The sequence below is a fragment of the Cygnus atratus genome, chromosome 19, assembly GCF_013377495.2.
Source record: "Cygnus atratus isolate AKBS03 ecotype Queensland, Australia chromosome 19, CAtr_DNAZoo_HiC_assembly, whole genome shotgun sequence".
NCBI classification, from domain to species: Eukaryota; Metazoa; Chordata; class Aves; order Anseriformes; family Anatidae; genus Cygnus; species Cygnus atratus.
In genome coordinates this window covers 125,602-141,083 of record NC_066380.1, presented here as the reverse complement: position 1 = coordinate 141,083, position 15,482 = coordinate 125,602, and the positions used below count along the sequence as shown (strand labels likewise).

Here is a 15,482-nt window from a genome sequence, read left to right as displayed (position 1 = left end):
TCAGGGCCAATTCAGATGAAATTCAGTTCAGGTGCTGATTCAACTGGTAATTACATCTGGCTTCCATACTGCAGAAAGCTGTTGTTTACTTTTGAGTTTTATGACATTACAGAAGCAGGTTTGTCGTGAAGGCTACATTAGCATTTAGATTGACTTGTTTTTAATAAAATTATCTGTGATGAATGATGAGGTTAGAAGGATGCCTTCTCTACCCTTTCTCAAAATTTCCTTCCTGATTTGTAGGACAGCTACCCATAACATCCATTTGTGTCAGAGAGCATTAGTAGGATGTGTTGATTTTGTACAATATAGAGGTGTGACCTTGGACCCATAGTAGGAGAGGGAACAACTGCAATGCGTGTGTAGCAGGTACTCCCAATGCTGCTAGTCACTAAACCATGGACTTTTCAGAAACAGGTAATCCATTTACAGCCCAAAGAGAGGTGATGTGGAAAATTGTGTGTAGTTAGTCATAAAATAAATTAAAAAAATAAAATTGGTTGCATTCATACCTGTTGGAACTTTATCGATAAATTCTGTGATAGTTGGAAGTGAAGAAGTATATATAAGCAGTAAAGAAAATAGGGCCCAGATACAGTATTCTGCAAATACTGAGATTTAGTTTGAGTTTAAATCGAGTGAGTTTTTATTTTGTCTAAATTACTTTACTATGGCTTTTGTAGAAATGTTGATATAATGCATAAATGTAAGTGCAGCCATTTTACCTGAGCTAGTAACATCTGACAGAAGCGCAAGTCAGAAGTTATACAGGATTATAAATGTATATGTTACAAATAAATAAAGGAGTAACATTTTAACAATATTTCAGCTATACCTGCTTCTGAAAAATACTCCCTTATGCACGTCTATATAATAATACTGGGAAGAATACACATTAGCACAGACATGGCAGTTCCATTTGATCAAAATAGTCACACCTGCCAGTTTGAAGTGCAGGTCTTGTATAGGTAGGTGCTGCTGTGTATATCATTCACTAGCCTGTGTTTTCATGATACCATCTGACTTGTTCATATACAGAATGATGTTTCTTTTGCAACTGACTGTGAGATTGTGTGCATGTCCTTTTCCTTGTATTCATTATCAGACATGATTTAATTGTCTCTGGTAAACTTCATTGGACCTTATATTTACAAAATATCACGACTGGGATTACATGACAATGAAGAGAGGTTAGCAGCAGATAATTCTAGCAGATCATCACTCACTAATCAATCTTTGGTTGTTATATTATTAGCAACTGTTTATATTTCTAACTTAGCCTGTACTTGGGTTCTTTCAGTTGCAGCACTTTTTACTGTGGTATGTGGGAAGCTCTATCAGGAAGCCTCTGTCAAGGCTGTATGAACTCTTTACCAGGGATTTGACTCTTTATTAGGGAGTGTAGTGATAGGACAAGCTTTAAACTAAAAGAGGGTGGATTTAGATTAGATATAAGGAAGAAACTCTCTGCTATGAGGGTGATGAGGCACTGGAACAGGTTGCCTAGAAAGCCCAGGGATGTCCCATCCTTGGAAGTGTTTAAGGCCAGGTTGGATGGGGCTTTGAGCAACCTAGTATAGTGGTAGGTGTCCCTGCCTGTGGCAGGGGGATTGGAACTAGATGGTCTTTAAGGTTCCTTCCAACCCAAACCATTCCATGATTCTATGTTTGTACTGGGTATGAAAACAATATTTTAATCACTGTACAATAACAATTTGTTACTTAGTTAACTTTGTTATTTAGTTAACTTTTTTTCCAATTAGCCAAGGTAACTTCATATATTTGTTTTTGATAGCTAAAGCTTCTTTTAAGGTAAAATTATATTTGTGGGAGCTCTTATTGCTGAAATTTTAAGCTACTAATTTTCAGAAATCCAGATAATTTATTTAATTTACCAGAATAAAAATTGAAACTTGCTCTATGTCCCTTTGGCTTCAGGCCTTAGTATTTATTTTGCTTTATTTTTGTTTTATTTTTTATGTCTAAGCCCTGAGAATAGAATCTTTTGTTAACCTGCTATTTTTAAAGATTCTGCTTCCCTTTAGATGTCTAGGTCTGGAAAATAGATATTTATTGAGTCAAATGTCTAGTGATAAAATATATTCAAGGCAATACAGGAAAAGTATTAGAGTTAATATTTAGAATTATATGATTTACTTCTTGTCCTTCTTTAGCTCGAAATGTGTGGTAATGTTATGTCTCTCTAGCCCAACAGGGGCCTGCAGCTACACGTTAGGTAGTTCTACAGGAGTCATTTCCATGGAAGGGCCATTAAGGAGAAAAACACTGCTCAAAGAAGGCAAGAAACCTACTGTAAGTGATTCCCGTTCTCCCTGTGATTCTAATTCAGTAGTGATTGTTTTAATTTCCAGGATTACATTCAACTTGCAGACTGATAGTACACAAAATAACGTTCCTTGTTATTACCAACTGTAAAATCATGTGGAAAGTTTTAACTAGGTTATAACGAGGCTGTAATTCTTGCGTGTCATTTGATTTACAGCAGCTTTGCTTCTCCCTTCATTTGCACAAAATGTCTCTTGTGGCAGCAAAGCAAGTCCCAGACAACATTCTAAATCAGTGTGCATTTCTGTGAGGCTAGAAATTTAGTATCATGGTGAAATGGGAAGGCTGCAGGGCATCCACCCTTAGCACCAAAGTCATGGTCATTCATACTTACCCTAAATTCACAGGTCTCCAATGGTTCTGGTCTTACACACTTGATAATTTTTTGTTTTCTTTAGAGTTCATTGAAAGTTTTTATGTGGAACCCTACTGTTCAATACCAAAAGATTTGAAGAATTGCAGAAATGTCGTCTCAATAAATGTTACTGATCAAATGAAGACGTCTAAGTTTTGTCCAGTAGAAGGCAGCATGCTACTTTGCTGTGAAGCAATCAGTCCTGATACTTTTAGGAGATAACCGAGTAAGATAAGGCAGGGGGGTTGGAATTAGATGATCTTTAAGGTCCCTTCCAATCCAAACCATTCTGTGATTCTATGAAGATGGATTGCATTCACAGCCAGACACCTAAATTTAGGTATTTGGTTTGATTTACACCAGAAGACACTCTTTATCTAACTTTCCATTCCTGGCTTCTAAACTTACCTTCAGTAGCACTTGGACTTGCTATTGAATAGATTTTTTTAAATGTGTGAGATATGCTAAGTTCCTGTTATTGTTTTCCTTTCCGATTCAGCTCTCCTCGTGGACTAGATACTGGGTTATGCTTTCAGGATCAACTCTTCTGTACTTTGGAGCAAAATCTTTACGAGGCACTGAAAGAAAACATGTAAGCTTTAAATTTGTTCTAAAAGCAAAAATTGCATATTCATAAGCAGATCTGAGAGGGTATTTGAAGAGTGTTTGCTTTTCTAGGGTAAGCAATATGTCTGCACAACTTTTGCAATGAGAAATTAATCCCTGGTACAGACTCAGCTGTGACTTATTTGTCTGTCTCTTCCAGTATAAATCTACACCTGGTAAAAAGGTTTCCATTGTGGGCTGGATGGTGGCACTGCCTGATGACCCTGAACATCCTGATATTTTCCAGCTAAATAACCCTGATAAAGGTAGATGTTGCAGGGTGGGCATTCTCTGCATCGTATTTCTATGATGGGGAGTAATAGCTATTGCTGAGTTTGTAGATGACAATACTTACAGTGACACTCAGTTAAAAGAATGAAGAGAGATTTTCAGGGGAGGATACAAATGAAGTTGATCATACTTCTATAATACCCTGTAGTATTTCTGTGGTGTCTACAGAGGTATTGCTGCATAGACAGTTACTGTAAGTTTTGCAAAAATTGCCAGACCAGTGTTAGATTTCTGCATGTATATGTACCTGCATACCCTAATCCCTGAGTTCTGGATAGCTTTCTTTAAATCGACCTATATCAAATCTCACAGTAAGGAAAACTAAAATATTATGAAAGTTCTCCAAAGATCAAACCATTTACCAAAAAAAATTTAATTAATTAATTTTTAATAATTAATTTTGAAGGGCTGTAACTCTTCCACTTTGATCCAACTTTAAAGAAAGATCAGAAAGACTCTGGTATTATTTTGTACTTTGGTTGCATAAAGATTTCTGAGGCTTCCTTCACTTCTCATGCGGTCAATTTCTGTACTGGACATGGATTCACATCTCTGGTGATAAGTGCATCTCTTGGTTGTTGAATAAAATGCATAATGTGTCTGACAGTGGAAAAAAAATAAGAATAAAAATTACAAAAAACTGATCATGGAGGAAATGTGCAGTAGGATACTGACAAAAACTAAGTTTCCAAATATCAGAAACATAAGTTTGGCAGTAACTGCAACAGTCTTAGTGAGAAGAAAGTCAGGAGTAAATTAGATCACCGCACCGTCCTATCCAGACTTTTCTGTAGCTGTAATTTGGCCTCTCTCCCTACACACTCTCCTTAGCTTTGCAGAGCACTTATGTTCTCATGCTGCCTTCACCCAAGGACTGTTGGATAACATGCCTCACGTGGGCTCTATTGCATGAGCACTATGCTGTGTTAATTTTGTACCTCAAATGCTCATTAACAGTTTACTTAATAACTTCATCTTCTGCACAGGATTTAGAATTCACTGAAGCAGTATGTCTGCAAGTTTAGAGCCCTCAATTCTCTTATTTTTATAGGCAATGTTTACAAATTCCAGACTGGTTCAAGGTTTCATGCAATATTATGGCATAAGCATTTGGATGATGCATGCAAAAGCAACAAGCCTCAGGTAAGGCTGTGAAACTCTTTCTACCCGCTTTTTCCTGTTTTTCAGAAAACCCTTACTAGAAGAGATACCTCTTTTAAATGTGTGCACACAGTCCTGTGGGGACAGACATAAATCCTTGTTTTGTACATTGATCCAATTTTTCAATAGGAGGAATGAATTTTTTTTTTTTAAAACTATAGAATTCCCACACCAAATCAGGATTTGTCACGGTCTACCTATAGGTTTGGTGACCCTAACAGCATACAACCTCTACAATTGCAGCTTCAAGTAGGGTAGCCCCATCTTTATTTCAGAAGAGGCTTTCTCATGAACAGAGAAAGTAGCAAACATACTGGCATTTACACTGATGGCTGGGTTTATAACTACTTATTGGAGAGAGTGTCCTATAAAATGTTGTTTGTCCTTTATAAAGCAGCATCATTCTTCTCTTCAGGAAAAACATTCATTCTTAGAAGGATTTCCCAATGTTATATTAATAGGATGATGATCCATATAGGATATATATATATATATATATATATATATATATATGTACACACATATAGGATATATAACAGGATGCAGCTTAAGAATCCTCTTTACACGCACAGCCCCCCAACTTCCCCCCCTAATGACTTCTTAGGATACTTTGTCTGGATTTGGTCCACAAGTAGAAAAATCATTTGAGTCTTTATCTTTCAGTTACAGGGTTAGCCCTCTTTTGAGCATTTACGACTGATGATGCTTTTTGCATTAGATAATAAATTATCAGTACACTGTATTTTGCAGTTTCCCAATGCTGTAATATGCTCAGGAACAATACACTGTTGAATAGTTTACGTTTTCTTCCAGGTACCTGCTAATCTTATGTCATTTGAATAATTTGCTCTCTTACCTGCTGTGACTTCAAGTGCCAAACTGAAGAAACAGGTTATTGTTCTCTAAGGAGGAAGAGGAGAAAAGAATGGTTTTCCTGATGTGAGCCAGCCACAGCTGTTTCAGCACTTTCCTATGTAGCTTGAAAGTGATTCTGAAACATCTTTTAAAAGCAGAAAATGAATGTTGTCCTTAGGACCAGACATAGTCTCATGCACTGAGTGAAAGAAAACAAGTTAGATGGACAGAAAATCAATCCTGACTCCTGCAGGATTCTAGAGCACTCAACTTTTTGTGGTCACAGACTGTCCCTGAACTGATGTTTGACCACAAACTGAGCATCATATCTTCTGCCTATCCTTTTTTAAACTGTTATTTTTATTGTTAAGCTGCTTTGTGTGACTGAAGAACATTTGGCCCATGTTGGGTTTCAATTCTTTCTAATGCACAGAATGACAGTGTTAACTTGCTGCAGAGTGTCAATTAGAATAGAAAATTGTGGAACAACATTTTTATAACCTAAGTGCACTGAGTTGCTTGGCAATGTGGCTGCCTCAGATTTTGTATCAAATCTCTGGACAATTCTGCTGTTCACATTTGAGCTATTTGGGAAAAATGTATTTTGGCACAGGACATTTTCTTTTCATTCAGTTACGTTACTCAGAAATGCCATGACAATGTATTTAAGGTGTATGTTTTTAAATTTATGTTGTGTTAAAGGTTGTCTTTCATTCTCTTACTAGTGGTATAGCTGCTTACATTTTTTTTTTTTTGAATCTGGACGCTGTTCATCGTATATTCCTTGATACATGGAAGGAGGTGATCAGGTCCTATGATTCATATGACCCTGGCTCTTCAGAATGATTCCATATCATTATTTTCTGTTCTGTCTTTCTGTTGATGACCCAGCCCCATTCAATTCCAGTACATGATGCGCCTTAATGGCATATAGTCATGGTACTGCTAAATCATGATGTCAATGAAAGCTAGGCAACACTGTCTGATAATGAAACAGGTACAAAGAAACCTCCATGTCAGTGTCCACACAATTAAAAAAATAAATAAAAATACAGAGAGCCTTATTATTAACTAGTCTTCTCCTGTAAAGGAACTCTTCTGACTCTTCCTACCTCCATAGCTATATTCCTGCTGTGCCCTAGCACACCTGTGGTCAGAGTTGTTAGAATTTTATTCCCATGATAAGTTCAGTCCTTTTTCAATGTGAAACTCTCTTGCTATAAGGCATCACTGTTCATACCTCCTTAATCACAGAAAGAGGAAAATCTCTTTTGAATTTCCTAAGATTGCATGGAGGAGATATTTTCAATACATCCAGCTTTGCAGACCATGAAAAAATGAAAGACAATTAAAATGAACAGAGCCTATATTAGAACAAGCTCCCTGGCACTAGTGGTATTTATTCTTGTGGCCTTGCATGATTTTCTGAATTTTGATTTTGAAACTTCTCTAACAGCAGCAACAACAATCTGTACTGTTAAAGGTAGGTTGACTGTAATTTTTGTGTTATTTTAATTGTCCGTATTACAGTCCTGAGAATTAAGCCTAATTCATACCAGCTTTTCAAGAAAACCATTTCCTGACAACTCCTGCATTTAGGTCCTGGGACATGAAAATTTATGTAAAGTTGACAGAGACTCTTCAAACTCTTCAAGAGTTGTGTGAAAAGAGTAGTATTGCAAAATGTATTTATACTTTTTTTCACTTTGTATGTTAAATTAAGACAAGAATGAACCAAGAAAAACACAGGTGAAGTCAGAGCATCCAGTGCTATTAGAGACAGCGTAAAAGCTTTTGAATGCTAAAAACCTGTCATCAGTAAATTAATTCAGACTGTTAGAATATATCATCTGAATTATTCTGCACCTGTGGACTTGTGTGATTAGTTATCAATGAGATTATTCATGAAAATACAGGTGTTACGTGGACTGCCATCTTAATGAGTATGCTACCTATACCCACATGTATCATGTGTTATTAGCATTCATAGGGTTTGAATGATGTCCAGTTTCTTCAGTATTTTAGATTACGCTTACACCCTTAAAGCTAAAGATGGAGTCTTATTTCTCAGTACATATTATGTGCAGATACATGTATTGTCAAAATACTATCCGTTATAGAGTAGCTACATTTTAGGTGGGCCAACAAATAAATACCTAGGAAGAGAAGGTGTTATATACAGGAATTAAATCTTAACTGCAAGCATCAAGAATGGTGATCAATGATGACACACTAACCAAAGAACAACTATGCATGTAAAGAGGTGATTTTGGGGTGGGTGGTTGTGTATGGTTTTGTTTGTGTGTGTGTTTTTTTTTAGTTTTGTTTTGTTTTGTTGCTTTTTACTTTATTAGTAGCCCTTTCCCCTTAAACGGGAATAAACTGATCTGTCTTAAATGTAAGCTAAATTTAAAATGCTCATTGGCATAATGTGCATATATATTAGAACACCAATGACATATTTTCCAGCATATTGTAATTGAGATAAACTAATGGATGTCATGACAAATTTCAGTTATGTCTAACAAGCATCCCTTGGAAAGAAGAATGATGTGCCTGTACACACTCAGAACTTAATAGCTTTTAGAATTTAAGGGTCTTGCAAGAGGCAGATTTTTCTGTTCTTCAAAGATATACTTTTACTCAAAATTATGAAATTATGAGCCATAGAGCTTGTTGGAGTAGTTACAAAAGGGTCCATTTTCACTTCTTTTAAAAAAGATTTCCAACTAAAAAGGAAACATCTTTACCAGAAAGTATCGAAAATAGTGTGGCATGAATGAATTAAAACATTTATGAATGATTCTTACATCTAGTCATTTGTCACTGAGATATGTATTTGAGGAGAAATAAAACCTTTAAAATAATCCTGCTGAGAACCTTGGAATTTGGGAATGTGTCAGAAGAACTTGAAATCATTCACGTTATTATAATTTTAATGTTTATATATATATATATATATATATATATAAGATGAATGTAGTAGATAATAGACTTACACAGTAGTCAGGTAAAGTCTTTTCAGTATAGCAAACTTGTGAAATTACTGTACAATATAAAAAAAGATTCAGAATGATGGAACAGTTTAAGAATATTATTAAAAATAGCTTGATCCAATTTTAAATGAATTTATAAATATTAAATAGTTTGTGGCTACTGGTTTGGGATTTTTTGCTGTCATTTGACAGCATTTGCTGTCATCAGGTACTTTTAATGTGAATTGAAAGCTGCTATTGACATACAACACATTGCAAATAGGTACTGGTTAATACACCATTTTCACAAAAAAATGTCACAAACCATGCAAGTTTCATCTGTCAAAGAGAGTAACTGCAATAGTTGTGTAGAAGCAAACATTATCTCAAAATGACTCCAGGATTGTGAAGGTATACAATGTATTCAGGCAATATTAACTACTTAATCTGCGATTTTAATGTTACTCAGTGCCAAAATGCATGTTTTTCCAAATAGCACTACAATGAGGCAAAGATAGTCCTTTTCAAATTGCAATTTACTTGTCACATTATAATCTAAACCAATTTCAACACTTTGGTTTGTTTTGTGTGAAGACTGTTGCACTATTTTTGGCCGTATTTTTCAGCAGTCCACTGCATGCCATTTGTGTAAGGATTCTTTCTATAATTCTTGTGAATTGTTTCACCTGTAATAACCACTAAACCCTAGCATTGGAATCTAGGTTTTTGGCAAAGTATTTTGTTACCTCAGTCTTGTATCAATTTGCTGTATTTTTCAGCTTGTTACATTGATAATGATTGTTTCACTAATTAAATACTTTAAGGTAAAAAAAAAAAAAGTTTGTTTACTTTGACAGCAATTACATTTGGTTGTAGATTTAAAAATGTGTGAAATATGTATGCTGTTAACAATAAAATATTTTAAAAAGGAATAGTAGAGGTACAGAACGAATTTTTCAGCTCAAAGGCAGCCGTTTTATTTGTGAATGAATGGTAATACAATCAAACAGATTTAATAGTGCATACCATGCAGCCATTCGATAGCATAAATACAACAGATTCATAATTTCTAACAGAAAATCGAAAATCCCTCCAGATTTTCAGTTCTGGGTTTGGAAAGTCCAAAGTAGAGACATTTATCTTACTGTTTTCCAAATGAAAGTATTTAATCACAGCCAAACATGCATATTGACTTGGACAACAAAGTAGATTTATTTGCACTTATCATTAAACATTATTTAGACACCTGGGTTCTCATTTCCTGTCTGCTGAAATCAATAGGATGTTATATTTCATCCACTAATAAAGCTATCTGCCCTACATTACACAGTATATCAGTTTTGACATCTGTAATAATACCTTCCGGTTTGAGATCTGAAATATTCTTTCTTATTTCAGTGATGAAATCAGGGTTCACTCAGAACCTTGAAACACTGAGCACTGTTAGGGAAATCGTAATAATCAAGTATTCAGTAGAAAATTCTCTTGGAGAAGTCCAACATGGAAGTATTGGCCATTGTCTGTCCTTTTTTGATAATTTCTCGTGTTATAAGCACCATTTTTTCCCCCTTTGAGGGAAGCAGGCTCCATATTATGACTGGTAAGTAGGGTGTTTTAGCTGTAGTATAGTAACTTTATAAGAAATTGCCTGAGAGATGATACATTACCTAATGTGAATGTGAGAGCAAAACAAGACAGCAAAAAAAAAAAAAAAAGCTGCTTTCAGAGCTGAAAATGAAAGCACATATCCCTTTCCTGACATTGACTCATTTTCCTGTTTTCCCCCAGAAACAGGAAGACTTGTTCAAGACTTCAGTACTTTGTAGTCTTGGAAATCACTTGGATCTGTACAGTTTTCCTCCAGGGCTATATCCAATGTTTGATTATAAATATTTTATAAATTAAGCATCAGTGAATATCTTACATCTACCAAATGGTTCATTTCACTGATAGCATTAATAGAAATGAAAGAAGGAAATTGGAATTCTTCTCCCAGTGGGGAACAGGATAGAAAATACACTAAAAGAACACATTAGGAAGGAAGAGCAATTAGATTCATTATACTCCAGAATGTCACTGTATTATACAGAGGCAAATTTCATGGAGAGAGAGAACTACTTTCTGCATTGCAGTATTTCACTGTAATGCAACATGTTTCTGTCATAGAATACCTAAAGATGAGTACTGAAGAGCTCATTAAATGTTTGTTATGTCCAAGCTTCTTGTTTTGTAGTCTGAGAGGAAAAAAAAAAAAAGTTAAGAAGTTTGTTCCTACTTCAGATGTCAGGCATCAAAGGGTGGTATGTAAGTGAGGTAATGAGGTCACTGGTAAATTCCGTTCATTTTTTTTCTGAACTCGTAAAGATTGTTGTGGTACTTCTATAGTTGTGATCTACTAATAGCAACATTTATTTATCACATTCTGAAAATATGCCAGACCTTTCCTTGGGGTGCAAAGAGAAAAGAAGGTCGAAGTTTGTGTGTCTCTGTAGACCTCAGATGTGAAAGCAAGTCAGATAAGCATATTGGAAAGGATGAAAACTCCCATTTTATGTCAACTCAGCACAGTTGTTCATGAGGAAAGTGCAGATAGTAATGAATTGGAGGAAGTAGCTTTTATACTTCTGGACTTTGTAGACTTGATCTTACTGCCAGAAATCAGCTTTTCAGCTTTAAGGAAGAGTAGATCTAGTTCCAAGTGATTATTTGGTTTATGTGATCCATGGTTTGGGTTTGAAAGTGTGCAGTAGCTGGAAAATCAGAAAACAAATGCATTCATTCTGGCATCTGTACAGAGAAAAGTCTATGCAATTTTGCAGAATAAAAAAGTAGACAAACAGATAATTGATTTTACATGATTTTTTAATTGATACCACTACCTTAATAAATACAATTTTTGAATATATGAGAACACTTTTGACCTCTGGAAACACTGGCAATTATTTGTAGCCAAATGGTTAACATTTCCTGAAGTAATACAAAGTATTGATGTGAACTTGTTTGACACAAATGCATAGAATGAATGTATGCCTTGTCTGTTAGAGGGTGATGTCATAGTCTTTCACAGGGCACAGAAGACTGAAAGTAGAAAGCAAGGGAAGGGGCAACACGCTATATAGACATGAATAGCTGAAGATTCAAAAAGATTTTTTTTCTTCCTTTTAGATTGCAAAGTGTCCTTTGCTGCTTTCAAGTACTGCAATAAATTTAAGCCTAACCACTCCTGTCTGCATTGTTTAGTAGTGCAATTGTGCAATTACTTTATTTCAACAAATATGTATCATTTGGAGAATGGGAGGGAATACAGTTTTATTTCATATACCATGTGAAGATAAGACCTAGCAATTCCCGAGCAGTGAGTGTGCTGGTTTACCATTAGGGGAAGCATCTGTGGCTATGCAGTTCGTTAGACATCTTAGAGTTCAAGCTGCCTTTTGTCTTGCTTCCTACTCTGTGCTTTGAGGAGGCAAAGAAAGAGGGAAGATCATCTAATGTCATAGCTAGCCAACTTCTGAACCAGCCCTTAACTTGTTGCTATTCCATGGCAAGGGCACATTGGTTTCAATCAAATATCTCACTTTGGAGAAGGACAACAGGATGCTGTGACATTGTAAAAGGTAGGAAGCAAAAAAAGGCTAGATGCTAAGGTGGAGTGTGTATGATGCAGGGGAAACTCAGGTGATGGCTGATTAAGGCTCTCAGTTAAGCCTTACGATCATTCTATAAAACTGGAAGCATTCTGATGGTGATTGAAACCAGCATGCTTATATCTTTCAGTTTTCTCACAGCTTTGTAAGCTTGCTAAGATTCTGTCTCAGTGGTGAATTGGTTTAGGATAAATGTCTTCACTGTAACCCCTTCGCACTATGACATACAGGCAGTCTAGATTAAGTTGTTTGCTAACTGTGTTTTTTTTTTTTTTTTTTTTTTTCTTGTTTGCTAATTCTGTGTGTGAAATTTTGCTTCAGTAGTTAGAGAAGATTGGGTCTGGGCTTCTGTGATTTTACTCTATTAAATGTTTGTGGGTTTTATTCATGTTACTACTGCTACTTAATTTTCTAATGGTGGCTGGTTCCTTAGATAGTTTTGTTTCTGTTTAGTCTTTACAACATACAGAGGCTGGCATTTGTACTTTTTTTTCTTTTTAAACTCATTTTGTTTCCTTATAGATCTGATAGTCATAAAAAATCATGTGTCTCTGTTTCTTTTACCATACCATTCAGTGAGTGAGATGCTGCATAGATTTAGCTTTATAATTGAATGAGGATTTTTTTTACCCAAGATTCTGGTGCCAAAGTAAGGCAAAGTGGTAGTGCAATTCTTCACTTACTAAGTCTACGGAAACTGGTATGTTTTCAGTTGGTGATAACTATATATGGAATATCACTGAAATCCTGTTCTGGTTCTTTTCTTTATTCAAAGGAGAAAAATAAAATAAAATCCTGCAGATGTTGTTTGAATATGGACATAACAGTGTCTGAGTGAAAAGCAAGCTTAGTGTAGTCTGATAGCCTGTCTTCATTAGTGACTGGTCTCAGTCGCCTTCTAAGAAGCACCAAGAAATCCCGTACCTGCCATTAGGGGTTATTCAGATTGTAAGATAATTCTTTCCTGTCTTGTTATCTGGTACGTACCCGACTGAAGTGTTGCAGTAAATTGAAGAGGGTTTTTTTGTTGTTTGTCCTTGTTACATAAATTATTAATGAAAGTCTAATTCTTAATCTCAAAGGTGTTTTGTGGTCAAGAGTTCTGTAAGATTTTGTAATGGCCTCAGGAATTGTAGATAATGTATAGCAGTGTTCCAAGGTGATTCAGATGTTGTATCAAAAAGCTATTGGGCAAAACTAAACCAGAAAGAGGAAGGCAAGGCCAGAAAAGAGACAAGAATGTACTATATAAGCAAAGTATTTGTGGGTATGTGCATATTTTCTGGTCAGGTTTCTTTGCTTTTCTTTTTAGCAAACATATAGCCATTCATATTTTAAAGTATGAGGAAATCATTGACACTGAGAAACAAGAATGTGATCTGTTGCAAGCTTATACTGCACAGATTACAATTCCAATATACATATATTATGCTGTTATCTTTTTACATATTTCTACACTGTGGCCTGACGCACTATAGGTTAGGGTTACTTTGCCATGTCTTGTATATTTTGTGGTTTGTAGCAGGACTTTAAACTGGTTGCATTTTTTTTAAAGTCTCTAGCGTGCTGGCCTGCTAAAGCAAAATTATATTTTATTCTGTATATATTATTTGAAAGGGAGATGTAATGGGGGCACACAGACAGTGAACACAATTTATATGCAGCCTATGCCCAACTGCCAACATTTGCATGCGCTGTGAGGACATAGGGGTCTGTCAGCCATGAGGAGATTACCATGTGATTATGATATTTGAGTTAAAAAAAAATCTGAATTTGCTGAATTTTGACCTGAGAAAAGGGAAGATGAGAGAAGAAAGGGCCTGAAGGTTTGTTTTTGTTGATGATGTTTTTAGTTTTCTCCTACATTTATTTTGTAAATCTCATTTATAAGCTAATTTCTTTCCTATCCTTTAAGATAAATGGGCCAGGTGATTGCTTTGTGTCTTTACATGAAAGTATCTCTGGTCCTTTAGTCTCCCTTGTTACCCATCTCTGAACTTCATTGTTTATCTCTTACCTTTATTAAGCAGAATAAACAGAAGTGTTCAGTGAATTTTCTGTTTCCTCAGAAACACTGGAAACTTGTCAGTGTATTTCAGGATGTTTTTAACATGTTCAAACATTCCTCTCTCTCTAGTTAATTAACAGTTAATGTAGCCACCAAGGAGAGCTGTGCCAGGGAAGGACACATCAGTGCCAGTCCAATTCACAAGGGGATGGTTCCTTCTGCCATTTACACAAAGCCACAACTGATCAGATAGAGACACCTCTCTTGCTGACTCCCACTCTTCCTTCAGTTTAGTAATGTACTGTCACCAGGATAGGGGCCAGGAGAAGAGACCCTCTAGAATGGAGATTTTACTGAAGAAACTAGAAGACAAAGGTATATATAGGAGCATGGAGTCACTTCTGTTTATGACGTGACCCCTGAAAAGGAGAAAAGGACTCTAGGTGCACGCACAAGCCTGGAAAAATCCATGGTAACCTGGGCAAATTCATGCAGCGCTGTTTTGGTACAGTTTTGTGAAAGTAAATGGGAAGTCTTAAAGGCAAAAGACAGTTTTTCATATCGTTTTGTTTTGTTTTGTTTTTCAGAAAAGCTGCAGATATCTAATTAAAATGAGCTTAGTGCAGATTTTTCTAGTTCTCATGCTAAAGTCAAGAGACCTGTTGAGATGTTAAGATTTCCAGTCAGGTGGCTACAATGTTTGCCTGACCGTTCTACAGAAGTGACCATGTGCACACTGCAGCCCTTGGTGATCAAGTGCTTCACAACCTGAATCTACTCTAGAAGAAAAAAAACAAGATGACTATAGTGCTTTTAGGGTGGAGCCCTTCCTGACATCAATCTACTAAAGTTTATAATTAATATTACAGATAGTTGTAGTATGAGTTACTCTAAACCTAAAAAAGAAAAAGGGGGAAGGACCCTAAAATAACTCTTACATAAAACTCTTACCTGCAAATTCAGTGACAGGAAAAAAAAGACGAAAGAAAGGAAGGAAAGAAGGAAAGAGGAAGGAAGGAAGAAAGGAAGGAAGGAAGAAAAAGAAAGTAAGTTATTTCTTGGTCTGATTTGGAAAGTGTCTTTTTTGTATATGAGAAATTCACAGATTATGATTGTTTATCAGTAGCATTAGTTCCTTATGCTTCTGAGCAGCAGGAACAAACTGATTTCAGGAAAGAAATTACTGCTTTGATAACTATACAAGACCACTCCTATTCTAGTTTATATATCTGGTGCCT

The 15,482-nt window shown here is 35.8% G+C and overlaps 1 protein-coding gene across 13 annotated transcripts in view; it reads left to right on the top strand.

The window, feature by feature from the left end:
* The window catches only part of RALGPS1 (Ral GEF with PH domain and SH3 binding motif 1), a 161,168-nt gene that overhangs the window by 123,781 nt on the left and 21,905 nt on the right, over nt 1-15,482 (top strand). For 11 of the 13 annotated variants that reach the window (XR_007709013.1, XR_007709014.1, XR_007709017.1 and 8 more), the window contains 4 exons: nt 2,208-2,313; nt 3,201-3,293; nt 3,468-3,573; nt 4,650-4,741. Coding sequence is in view for 4 of the 13 variants with exons in the window: in XM_050714528.1 (XP_050570485.1) it covers nt 2,208-2,313; nt 3,201-3,293; nt 3,468-3,573; nt 4,650-4,741 (397 nt within the window). In the remaining 9 variants the exon portion in view is untranslated. Of the gene's footprint in view, nt 1-2,207; nt 2,314-3,200; nt 3,294-3,467; nt 3,574-4,649; nt 4,742-5,572; nt 10,265-15,482 lie in introns of those variants that run through there. The other 2 variants (XM_050714527.1, XM_035555119.2) reach the window with 2 other exon arrangements.